At 40.2% G+C, this 13,319-nt stretch overlaps 1 protein-coding gene across 1 annotated transcript; it reads right to left on the bottom strand.

The window, feature by feature from the left end:
* Positions 1 to 7,162: 7,162 nt before the first annotated feature.
* On the bottom strand, positions 7,163 to 9,238 carry mid1ip1l (MID1 interacting protein 1, like). Its single transcript, XM_028589279.1, has 2 exons — positions 9,112 to 9,238; positions 7,163 to 8,720 (listed from the first exon to the last, which is right to left on the bottom strand). The coding sequence occupies exon 2, from the start codon at positions 8,620 to 8,622 to the stop codon at positions 8,131 to 8,133; it is 492 nt and encodes a 163-aa protein (XP_028445080.1). The 5' UTR covers positions 8,623 to 8,720; positions 9,112 to 9,238; the 3' UTR covers positions 7,163 to 8,130.
* Positions 9,239 to 13,319: the final 4,081 nt, after the last annotated feature.

Genomic DNA, 13,319 nt, shown 5'->3' with positions numbered 1-13,319 from the left:
TGCTGACCTAGGTACTGCGCATGTGCGACTCTCGACAAAGATGGAATAGAAGTGAGATGCCTCACTCTGTAGCTAAAATAGAGAGCTCAACACACAGGGTAAAAAGAGGAGCTGCAGTAATGTGTAGTACAACAAAAAGATGGTGTTTTTTGAAAATTAAACCATGTAAACCTATTCTGATATAACCTCTAAATACAATTATGAACCTGAAAATGAGCTCAATATGAGCACTTTAAGTGCTGTAGAAAGTTAAGTTGCCAGTTTGTCTGGTAGTTGGTACTTTAAAACTATCAGCTGAAGTGTAAATTGAATAAAAACAGATGAATCGTCTGTTTGTGAGTTTGTGTTGTCTGTATATGCAGCCAACATTTCAGCCAGCCTGCACGTGTTTTCAAAACTTGCCTAGACATGAAATCTGGTTAAAATTGAGAGACTCTTCACTTTTATTTCTTGCTGCACGAAGGTGAGTAAATAAATTCAAACAACACAATAGCATGGGTGCCCAGATAGCTCAGTTGGTAGAGCAGGTTCCCGTGTATAGAGGTTTACTCCTCGACGCAGCGGGCCCGGGGTTCAACTCTGACCTGTGGCCCTTTGCTGCATGTCATTCCCCCCTCTCTCTCCCTTTTCATGTCTTCAGCTGTCCTGTCAATTAAAGGCCTAAAATGCCCAAAAACTAATCTTAAAAAAAACCAACACAAGACCACTTCTCTGTTCTTTGTCTCACATCGTACTTGACGTCATGTCGGGTTCCTACCAGTGAAAAAAAATCAATGATAAAAGTACTTGATAACCTCAAAACCTTCTCGTTAAAAGACAAAGCTTTAGCTGCAAACAAACACTCTTATGTTGGAAATCTGATTCCTGTGTTTTCTGTGAATTGTAGTGGTTTCCAATAGCTGCACTGACAACAGAGGGCGTTATTGTTAGTGACTCACACACACAGCCATGCCATTGTTGCAGATTCGATTAAACGTAGCAACCGGCCAGAGATGGACACAAACACTGACCTGCAGAGACCTCATGTCTTTCTCTGTCTGTTGTACCCACTGACCGTGTCACTGAGACCAGAGGACTTCAGCTGCAAGAATGACCCTGATGGTTATTAAATTGAAGACCTGAGGAGCAGAGTGCCGTTGCTGTATAGACATATAGTGGTGGAAAGTAGTGTTAACATTCTATTCTACTTTATACTTCTACTTCGCTACAGTTTAGGGGTAAATATCAAACTTTTTATTCCACTACATTGATCTGACAGCTATAGTTACATAAAGGTTTTACATACAAAACATTTAAACAACTTCTAAAATGTGATGCATTATTATATATTAAATATAACACTCTGAATGAGGGCTTTTCTGTCTAATGTATAAAGTAAAAATTACTTTTCATGTTTTAAGTACATTTTGCTGATCAGAAAGTGTTTCTTGCTATTTGTTTTACTCATTTTTATGTAATAAAAGCTCTTAGTGCTTCTATCACAACTGCAAAATGCTTACAGAGATCTCATCTTTGGAAAAATATACATACAAAGAAAAACATACAGAGCATCTTAAAAACCCATCTTGAATCTATATATGTGTGTGTGTGTGTGTGTGTGTGTGTGTGTACATGTGTGCATGTCATGACAGAAGGCTGCATTGACCTATATTAGCAGCACATAAAGTGTGTGTGAGCAGCACACAAGGCTGAGGGGATTGTTCGCTCTCAGAGACACTATCAGGCTGTAAGCTGCTCCAGCTGGACTCCACACCCACTCGCCTCTTACATAACCTCATTCATCCCTCCCTTAAATGTTCTGCACGGAGCCCACACATACAGATCCTGGTGTAGTGTTCACCAGCGATGGCAGAGTGGCAAGTTCTGCAGGGTTTGCAAGTGTAACACCGTGGGTAGATGGGTTTTCTTCTGTGAAAAGAACAAAACAGGCCTCATTGTGCTCTGAGTGAATTCTGTATTTTCTCCTCCCATTCCAGAGGACTCACTTTCACCAGCAAGGAAGCCATTTGTAACCCAAACAACACACAGAGTGATTATTTTCCCAAAACTAGAGAATGCAAAGCTATCAGTCCAGGTGTTATCATAAAGTCGAGGAAAAAGCAGGAAGGGGTGGTGTGCCTCTGTGTTGTAGCAAAGAGAACATGCTGTTCCAGGCTTCACATCTGTGTCTCCATGCTGACAAGACAAAAGAGTTGAGGGTAATCAGAAGCTGAAAGACCGGACAGACCAGACACTGATTTTATGTTGTAATCTTGTGTGCCCTAATCAAAAGTTTAATACAGAGGGCTCGTTCAAATGTCTAAACAATAATGTAGGAATGGTAATCGAAAAAATTCTGGCTGTTGAGAACATCAGTGGTAGAAGTAGGCCTATTATATGCAACATTTACTTAAAGTATCAAACGTTCTCATCATGCAGAATGGCTCCATTTTGAGTGTTCAGAGAGACAAAGATTTATTGCAATGACGTCGAACAACCACAAACAGATACAAAACGTTTTTTGTGTCTTTCCGTCTAGGTGTCTTGCTCCCATGTAGGAGCGGTGGGGGGCCTTTTGCACCTCTGTGTCCAGGGACCCATTTTCTCATAATCCAACCACGGCTGTAGGCTACTTAGAAGTACGTATTATATTACACTGAATAATCAATGTTAGCATTAATAATGGCTAACAGTTTATTATTGCTAAACAAAAACAAGGAACAGTTCTATTGTACACACTTTCTATTAACTAAATTGAACACTGGAAAAAAAGAATATTACTTTATCATTATATAACATAATGCATAGCTGGAGGAGAGACTCTCTGAGTTATGAATGTAATCTTCACAGAAATTACATAAAAAAGAAGTCTGTTTTCTTCACGGATGTTTTCTTCTGCTCCTGTGCAGTTAGTTAGATGTTGAACACACAGAAATGTGTATGACATCAGGGAGCGTGCTGGTTCTCATTACTTCTGCAGCACAACAAGGCAGCGTATTGTAAGTCTGTGTTGTGCATAATGATGTGGGGTTCACTGTCTTTCACATAGGACAATTTTACACCCATGGCAACGCCTAGCAACGCTGACTCCACCGCATGCGGGCAGCATACATCACATTACACAACAAGAAACCTGTTAATCACAAGCAACACCTACCTTGCCTTGACACCTGCTGGAGGCCCCCTTCAAGTTGTACTTGGTTGAATGTATTGAGGTACCTGTACTCTGCTTGAGTATTTACCGTGTTATGGTTCTTCTAGAAGGAAATATTGTTCTATGGTGGAGATTCAATCTTTACTTTGAAAATACATGTGTGGTATCCAATAAAATATATGAAAAAAAAAGAAAATACATGTGTGAATAAACATAATAAACTCGAGGTCTCACACACTGGCCACCGGAGCAAATTCTATAAGATATGGTCAAAAGCTCTGGAAAAAAGCTTCTAAGTAAACCTTGAGTTTACAATATTTTATCACAGATATGTTTGTGAGGTTGTATCTAACTACGTTAGATTGACAAGCTTTTCTAACGTTTTTTGTATTAGATTACATTTTATTGTACAGTGCTACTCTGTGTATATACAGTATTCAGCTGATAAAATACGATGTTATAGATTAAACTACATGTAAAGTAGTTAAACTTAGCTCCACTGCAACCAGCTAAAACTGCTGCTTACATTACATGCATCAATAATAACGATCCAATGATAGAATATAACGCTGATTCTGTTGCCTACTTTGACTTTAATTACAGTTTGCAACTTATATCTTTGTACCGCTAGTAAATGTTGAACGTCTGTATAACGAGTATTTTTTATAGTCTAGTTATGCTACTTCCACCACTGCCAGTGAGTTAAACTCCTGCTGGTCTGGAGGCTTCTTTAAATTAAGCAAATGTGTTCTTTTTTGTATCCTAATTCTCTTACAGTTTCAAGATGGCTGTCACATATTTGTCTCTTTTGTTTGATTCCACAGTTGACTCCCAGGTTAACTGAAATGTGACTGGACATTAAAGCAAACAACACAGTGAATGCACTCAGGTGTTTACTCAGGGAGCAGTGCTGTTACCATAGAAAAGAGCAGATACCATAATAGCAGCAGGGTGTAGGTGGGGCTGCCAGGCAGACATTGGTGCTGTAAGTGCACTGCTAAAAAAGTATAAACCTTTATTTAGTATCATATCATTGACCCTTAGACATCAGCTGTATCAGGTTAGCTTGACCGGCCTCGTAAAGTAATCATCTCTGCTCTGTCTGGGGCTTTATCCCTGTCAGGTAAGAGCTTTACTGCTGTTGAGCTACAGACAGTGCAGCTGAGGTGAACCCGATCACTGCTGTAGAAGGGAGAGCAGACGTTGTGTTGCCAGCCAAGTCTGTGATCACGCAGCCTCATGCTGGCAGGCGAGTTGGGGCAAAGATCTGCCAACAACACAAAGCTTTAAGAGGCCTTTCAACACCAAATGTCTCCTATGTCCCAAGATCTGTCGGTCACATTGCACTGAACCCAATAACCCTTACGACACACCAGCCCTAATAAAAATATCAGACCTCTGAACAACTGTTTACATTAAGGTTCTGATTTTACAAAGCCGTAAGCATAAGCAGATAAAATATTCGCCATTTTAGAATATGGCCTTTGCAGTTTTCTAAACAGCACATACTCCAGTCCTCTCAACTCTGGAGCCAGTTCAAATCTGCAATGTACTGAGTGGTTGCAACGATTTGCTCTCAGGTTTCTCAAGACGTTAACGTAACTTGGGAGACTTGTGCATGCCGGCAGTTGGAGCTGTATTACAAAATATCAGTGTCATGGTTCAAGCCCTTTGAGATTTGTTTAGCTGCATGCATCAGATACAATGGAAAATAGAACTTTGAAGCAAATTATGTTATATATTTGAGGATAATTCACTACGACAAATATCTGATAATAATATTTACTGTCATATATAATTAGCTTTCAAAACATATTTTTCTTAAAACCAGAAGAATATTACCAGTGGTTAAGACAGTTAATAGTGTTAAAGCAATAGTCTAATGGGAATAAAGTAAGATAAGAATATTAATACCACTCTCATATCTGTCTGTTAAAGATAACGCCATAGCCAGCAGCTGGTTGGCTTAGCTTAGCATAAAGAATGGAAACAGGGGAAAACCATGGGGAAACAGCTAGCCTGGATCTGTCTGAAGGTAACCTCTAAAGCTTACTCATTAACACATTTTATCTAATTTGTGTAATCCATTCAGAAACTGAAGAATTGTGTGCTGCTGGACTCTTTCTTGGCTGGAAGCAGAAACATCCTGGAGCCTCCACTGGTTGCCTAGCAACTGCTCAGAATAATAATTAAAAAAAATCTGATAGTATAATGCTGCGTTCCAGACACAGTTTTTAGCCCGTAAGTTACGACTTCAAGTCACGACTCACGAGTTGGTAGCGTTCCAGGCAAAGTCACCACAAACCCTTCTAGCTAGCGTTAGCTAGTGGCTACCTAACATTGACGTTAGCTATCTAGGTTACTTTACGTTGCCTATTTATGTCTATTTATTTCTACTTATCACTGTTAATAAACGGCGTCTGTACAGCATCAATGGGGGTTGCAATTGTTGTTTATGTGTGTGTGACGTCAAAAGCTGTAACTGGGAGTACAACGATCTGGTACGAGTTCACGGGTAGTAAGTTAAGTGTTTGACTGCCGTTCCAGGACACTTTCGCTGGTAGAAGGTTGTGAAAACACGAGTTACGGGCTGCCTGGAACGCAGCATTAATTGGTGAGCTTTAGAGATGCTAGTACAATTTTGTCGCCACTGGATTATGCCAGGCTAGCTGTTTCAGCTTGTTTCTAGTATTTATGCTAAGCTAACTGGCTACAGGCTGTAGCTTTAAATTAAACAGACATTAGAGTGGTATCAATCTTCTTCTCATCTACTTCTTGGCAAAAAAAATAAAAAATACGCAGGTTTTCTAAAATGTTAAGCTTTTGCTTGAAGTTCAGACTCAATAATACATTAAATGACTAAAAAATATGTTAATTGCATTGCTATATTTTGTAGACTAGTGCAGTGTTTAAAATGGGCTGATTGCTTGGCCTCCAGTATTGCTGCTTGCAACTTTCTCGAGAATCAAAGATTAGATTTCAGTTAGATTAGTTTAAACTATTTTGAGTAGAATCCCCCGTTGCTTTTCACATTCACTGTCTGGCCAGCTGTCACCAGTTTGGTTGACCCAGTTTATCTGAGTGGGTTGAGGCACCCTGACCAGCACAGCCATTTTGATTTGCAGCATTTGTATGGCCCATTGTGAGAGGAAAAAAAAAAAAAAGACTGCAACCTTGTAACACAGCACATGCAGCGCTTTTTATGCAAACTCAAACCCCGGCGAGCTCACCGCTGCTGGTCAGAGGAGCACCAGTTTGTTTGACCATGTCTGCCCTCCACTCGCTTACTGGATGCCCTTCATCACACAGCAATCTCTTAATCACCGCTGTGCCTTTGAGAGGGAAAAAAAACCTTTGCGGCCGGATTGGCTGCTCTTGGTGGAGCTGTTGCTAAGGGGAAGGTTTTACTCCGTGATGGATAGATTTGGCAACATGTAGGGAGAAACCAGTATGAACAGTATACCAATTTAATGTTTCATTTATACTTCACTATCATGTTCAATGGGACAAAGCAGCAGAAATGTGTGATAGATATCCTCTAAATCTTGACAAACTCCTGCAGAGGTTTTAAAGATCATGTTTCCTGCCACCAGGCTGCAATTTCCTTTTTAATCAAGTTTATTGTCTCAACTAAAGTCTTATCACTTCTTAAGGGTCAATGCACTTTACGGCTTTTATAACTCTTTAGCTGTTGCTCTTGCCGAGTTGATTAGAACAAATGGGCTGTAGAGTGAGGACTTTGTAGTTACATCCCAACACGTATTAATGTGACAATAGATGTACAATTGTATTTTGTAAGCTGATCTGTAAGGAAATATGCATGAAGAGATTTAATTGCAATACAGGTATCTTAAATTATGGTAATGGGGCTGAATAGCATCTGCATTGTAGGCACAAATCAAATATGCTTCAACAAGCAGCAGGATATTCTTGCAAGGGATTTGCTTTAGCACAACTTTCCATTTGCATAAAAACAACAATGATGTGAAATGTTAAATTTTCCTAGAGAGTCATGACCTCTTTTTATTATCTCTTTATTTGGTAAATCCTCAGCAAAGCACCAGACCTTCAACAGCAACATATAAAGCTGCTAAACTTGCGGTTCATGAAGTAACCGTCAAGTAATTGTAGTTTCCAAGTTAGGGCATGTCAAAATGCATCATTAAACATTCCTGTGCAGCCTTAAGTACAGACAATGTTTCTAACTGAACTATTAAGAGGAAATGGCAGCAACACCTCAACATCCTTCCTGTTAGTAACAACAGTGACAAACACAAAATTCAAAGTTCCCAATTATTTATTACAGTTATACTGCTTCAATATAAAATTTGAAATATCCAAGGACAAACAAAAGAATAATTTCATCATGAACATCTGGATGAGCCATTTAAGCAGTAAAGACAATGGGGAGTAACTGAACAGGGCATGAGGATATACAAAAAGGTCAAGGCACGCCATGTTACAGTAATACCAAGAGGAAAAATTGAAGAGCCCTTCAGCTCAGCGCTAAACAATTAAAAAAAAAAAAAAAAAAAAAAAAAAAAAAAGGAGGGACAGAATAACCAGCATTCAATTTCTCCTACAGTCAGGAACCTTTTATTCTCAATCTGGTGACAAATTCATGTTCAAACTTGAAATTAAAAAAAAAAAAAAAAAAAAAAAAAAAAGACAAAAGAGGGGAGGACAAGTTACTCATAAACCAGAGCTGCGCTTCAACTGGACCTGGGGAACAGGATTCAATAAACCTCCACCACGCACAGCGTCAACATCGGCACTGAGACAGGCAGAGGGAAGTGTGCAGGCATCACTGGTTTCAGGTATGTTTTGGTAAGGGGACATTTGGAGTGTCACTACTCAGGAGTGAAAGAAGCGCTAAAGTCGTACCCTGGTCAGTTCACTGTCCATTGAGATCTATTAAGAGATGGGGGGGGGGGGGGACTTCTTAACACATCCCATTGTGCAAGTCAATCAGTCCGAGGGTGGGACTGTAGGGACTTCTATCTCATGAAGTTTCCTCCTCCGATTTCTCTCTTGTACCTGTTGGTGAGGTGGTCGGCTTGCAATGTGAGCTTGGACAGAACTCCGAACAGTCCCCTGAGGTGATAGTGAAACTGATTCTCCAGGTCGGAGTTCTCGTCGAGAAGCAGGTCCCCAGTGACCGGCTGCTGCTCCTCCTGTTTCACCGCCATCTCCAGGAAGCTGGCGCCGCTGCTCATCTCCCTCTTCAGCAGACCCCACTCCATGTCGTTCTTTATGGACTTGAGGAGCAGGTAGTGCTCGTACATGTCCCTCTGCTTGATGGGACACGGTGGTTCAGGATTGTTGTTGTGCTCCATCACGCTGGCCGCCTGCTCCTCCAGCGGCACGTCTCGCAGCAGGCTCGGCACCATGATGGTCTCGTCCATGTTGTTGGCAGCTGCTATGAAGCGGTGCATGACGTTGATTAGAGAGTGCTTGTTGCTGGCGGAGTCGCTGCTGATCTGCATCATTTTGAAGGCTTTATGTTGGGGCTTGGTTACAGTGTAGAGCTGGCAGGTGGTTGTGGTTTTAAGGCAGAGCTGCTTGGTGTTTCAGAGAGGTGGCTGATCTGCAAGGAGAGGAAACATGAGGATGCAGGAAAGATTGATCAGATGCTGCAAAAACAAAGCCAAATCTAGGCCCGGTGCACTTTTGAGAACACAGGTTTACACATTCATCAACGTGGGTACAAAAGGCAACCAATTCCTAACCGCACACACTAAGTGCAGTTAGACAGGCATGATGAAACAGGGGCGGGTTTTTCTCATCTCTTCCGCAAGAGCATAACCGGACTTCTAGCACGAAAAAATATATAACGCATTTTCGCCAACTTCCTGCCTAAATAAATAGCCTTCATTTTGCCGTATTGTATACCCGACTCACATCAATATGACCTTGACTTCCGGAAATTAAAATCCTAAATACGCGTCAGAAGTCTTTAATAAGGAGGATAGACTGACCTGAACCACGGGGTAACCTGAGGAAAATCTTTCTTGGCGTACTGGTTGTAAAAAAAAACCAAGTCTTCTCAGGCTCCACACACCATCGGCCGTGAAGGAAAGTAAAAATTTCCCTAACAGACTGTTAGGCTAACTCTGCTTTTATACCGGAGAAGCCGGGTTGGGGAGGGGGGCGGGTTGAACAAAAACACTGAAGTCCGCCCTCTGTATTTTCCGAGCGAGCAGATTGGTCAGCATGGAGCATGTAGGCGGACCTCCCGAGCATCTGATCCAAAACTTACCAATCAGACGTCAGATCACAGCTGCCGGTCAAAGCGTTTCTCCTTCCAGATTTATATAGGTTTTGCATGTATGTATGTGTGTGTAAGGTTTATCATCCTGTCTAAATAGCTTGGATCAAGCTTGCACAGGGATGCACGTTGTCCCGTCAGGTAATGTTATTTACCAGGTGTGTTTGCCCGTTGTAAAACATGAAAACACATCAAATACTGCGAAGTTCCCCGTTGAAGTTAAATTAGTATGGTTAGCTTTTACCTCGTCTCCCAAGCTGCCTCTGTTCATTATGTTACACAGCTCTGCCACCTGGTGGTTGGATTGCTTTCTCGCGCATGTCTGAACAGAAACTCCTCACCACACTGACTGACACCATTCATTGTTTTACAATATTAACATGTCAACCACAACAGCTTATACAAAAATAGGCCCACTCATATCCCACTACAATCTCGACTTACTTCAAAGGAAGCTGTTGGTCTTACCTGAGTTTTAGTTTGAAAATGCTCCACTATCCACCTTTAACATAAATCCTTCAGGTTAACCCTTAGATGCATAAGTTGGGTCAAAAATGACCCCAGTGGTTGTTTTTTTGCAATATCTTCGTAATTTTACATTTTTATCGTTTAATCTTCCATGTATTCCTCAAATAGATTGTCTTTGACATGAGGCCATTTGGATTTGTATCTAATTGTTATATTTTTTTAAGTAATTGCATGTTTTGTATCAGTACCACACTTTTCCATACGTGGGGTCAAATATGACCCCAAGCATTTTCTATGGAATTTCAAAGTTTAACCCTAGGAGCCTTTGATTTTTATCAACTGTGACTGTCAGGTATACATTTACTGTTGATCCACACATCTAATGCCAGCAGTCTCACCACCCTGAAGGTTATTTTTACTAAATGTTAATATTATTTTTAATACTCCACCATTCACTGATCTGAGCACTGCTAGCGCATTAGTGTATTGTTATTCGAAACAGTGCTTACCAAAATCCCTTCATGTTTACTTTACTTTACCTTAATTCCCTCACCATGAGTTTAGTTATACAAATACTTTGAAGTTTAAGTTGGAAGTATTGTTAAGTAGTAAGTAGTTTTTTCAAGAGGCAGTGATGTGGTTAGTTATATAATTTCTAACTGGTAACCACCAACATGTCAGAAACGTCTGTTGGCACTTTGACAATTCCAGTTGAAAATTAATTTCAGTGCTCAACATTGTGTCAGTCATTTACAATGTGTCACGATGACAGTCAGCCTTGATAAAACTAAATATTGCCGTGTTTACATTTCCTGTCAGTAGCTGGGGTGCAACCGTAGACTGTAAATATTATGGCTGCAATTTATGGTTATTTTTAGTCAATTAAATGTTTAGTCTATGGAATGTAACAATAGTTACAAGCTATAAAGACAAGCACGTTTTGCAAGATTTCATGCGCTTTCAAGTAGAGCAATAATAATTTCAATATGTTTTACTATTTTTAGTAGTGGCTCTAAACCTGCTAGCATTTACAGCACTTCTCAGTAGTTCGTGAAATGGTCACGTTATTTAATCTATGGATTCGTGTACAAGGACACGTTTTTCTCATTTTCTTCGTGTTGGTGAGGACGATTTTTAAACTAATGTATTTCAATGGGAAGCATATTTCGTGATCACAGCACGATTACAGTAGCGAGTAGTATGAAATGCCGAAAATCCGCATAGGGAGGTTGGTTGGGGTGGTGGATGGGTCAAACAACACAGGACTTTCACCCTGGAGACCAGAGTTTGCGTCCCGGCGTAAACCCCAACCGTCCCGTTGTTGGGGCGCGCCGGCATCCCAGAGACAGGGGGTCGCGTCCCGGCGTGTCTTTTCATCGTTCTTCTTTTCCTAACCCCAACCGTCCCGTTGTTGTGGCGCGTCAGCGTCCCAGAGATGTGGGATCGGGTACCAGCGTGTGGCGTGTCCTTTCCCCGTGCTTCTTTTCCGAACCCCAACCTCTGTATAGATGCTTCCCATTATTTGCTGACCACACAAATAAATGACGTTCTCAGCAACACGAAATAAACAAGATAATCATGTCCGTGTACACAAATCAATAGATTAAAAATAACGTGACTATTTCACGAACGGCTGTGAGACTGTGTTGCCCTTAGACATGCACACTATGTAAATATACTCTTGAGCACAATCATGAGGTGTATTTGTGTGTGTGTGTGTAAGTAGTTTTTTGACTTAAGAAAGAAATTTCTTAAGTTTACAGCATAAAACTAATTCATTCTAATTGGGGTCATTTTTGACCCCACTCATGGAAGAGTGTAGGTATTGTTAGGTCATGCATCTAAGGGTTAATGGGCTGAGAAAGCAGCAGCAGACATTTTGACATGCAAGAGGAGCACAGGTGGATTTAATGGAGTTAATTAACGATGCGGCGTGGCAGTGTCAGAGCATCATTAAAGTTATTAGTTACACCTGTGAGTTCCCTGTCTTTGAGACAGGACTGTAAGGTATGGACAACAAAACAAGTTCACAGTTAGCCAAAGAGTCTTTTATTTTGTTTTCCTCAGTTTGAATATTTTAAGAAGCTTGTGGAGGAACAATTATCCATTAATTTACAGAAACAAGGCAACGATAAGATAAAATAAAATAAAAAACTTTAAAACTTAAAATTAGTGCATCATCTGGTGACCCATTACATTTCTTTTGTGGGCCTTTGGTAGACGTTTATTTAGCCTCTCAACTGTATTGGTATTGACACACCGCCATTTTACCATAGTACAGAGTTATCACTGGTGATAATAAAGGGAAATACAACAACATGCCATGTTGGTTATTATCAATCATTTAAATAACTGATTTTTAACACAAATCTTGAAATCAAAGACTAATATCAAGTCAGAAAAACCTTTGCTACCTCACTTTTGGGTTCATACTCAAATATGCATCATAAAACCCACAGTGTTACAAGTCTCCTTTTCAAAGCCTATCATTTCAGGCCACTATTTCCATCTATGGCAGAATATGACAATTAATGCATGTGTTGTTTGTATATAAATAATGTGATAGACTAGATTGTGTGTGAATTGTGGTTGACATATCCTGCTTTAGATTAGTATCCTATATTAAAGGCTGCATTACAGAAAGGTGACTGGAAAGGTGAATGTTGTAACAGAGTGAAATAAAAAGTGAATTCATTTATAGTTTTCCTATATTTTCACAGTACTAAACCTTATAATCAAAATGAATTAATACTAACAATGCACAGCATCTGAACCAGGGTTCAAAATTAGCACCGTTTACCAGCCAAATGCTGGTGAAATATGCAAGTGGCTGGTAGATTTGCTTCACTCACTAGCCAAAAAACCCAATTGTAATATATTGAGTGGCTGGTAATATTTTAACATTCACTAGCCATTTAGCTGGTGGACGAAAAAGTTAATTTTTAGCCTGATCTGAACCACTGGTATCTATGTTATATCCTTACATATTATGCTATAAAGTTAACAGTAGCCCAGCATATTGAGAAACTAAATGCCTTTCACATGTTGCATTCTGTATGGATATTTTGCAGACAAACATGACTCAGTTATTTTGGGCCTAGAGAGGGTCAACGCCCAAAATAACTGAGTCATGTTTGTCTGCAAAATATCTCCTTTTGCCAGAATATTTTAACATCTTTTCAGATTAACGTAGAAGCGAACAGTTGTGGGACAGACACATCTTAAGCTGCATGCAGGACCCCGAGCACACACGCGGTTAAAGATAATAAATTTCATCTTTATTTTTTTTTCTTCAAGTATTTCACATGCATCCACAAAAGAATAACAATTTAACACTGGGATTTCAACAATACTGGCCTAGGTATTCAGTAAGGCTCATTTTCAAGTGGTGACAGTGAATCACACACACACACACACTTCAGGGTGACGACCTTCTTGTCCCATTATGTT

Source organism: Perca flavescens, chromosome 10 (assembly GCF_004354835.1).
Source record: "Perca flavescens isolate YP-PL-M2 chromosome 10, PFLA_1.0, whole genome shotgun sequence".
NCBI lineage: Eukaryota > Metazoa > Chordata > Actinopteri > Perciformes > Percidae > Perca > Perca flavescens.
Note: the sequence above shows the minus strand (reverse complement) of the source record. Positions and strands in the feature narration are given on the sequence as shown.

Bases quoted from the DNA above. Each gene is read 5' to 3' on its own strand.
- mid1ip1l (XM_028589279.1), bottom strand. From the start codon at position 8,622: ATGATGCAGATCAGCAGCGACTCCGCCAGCAACAAGCACTCTCTAATC.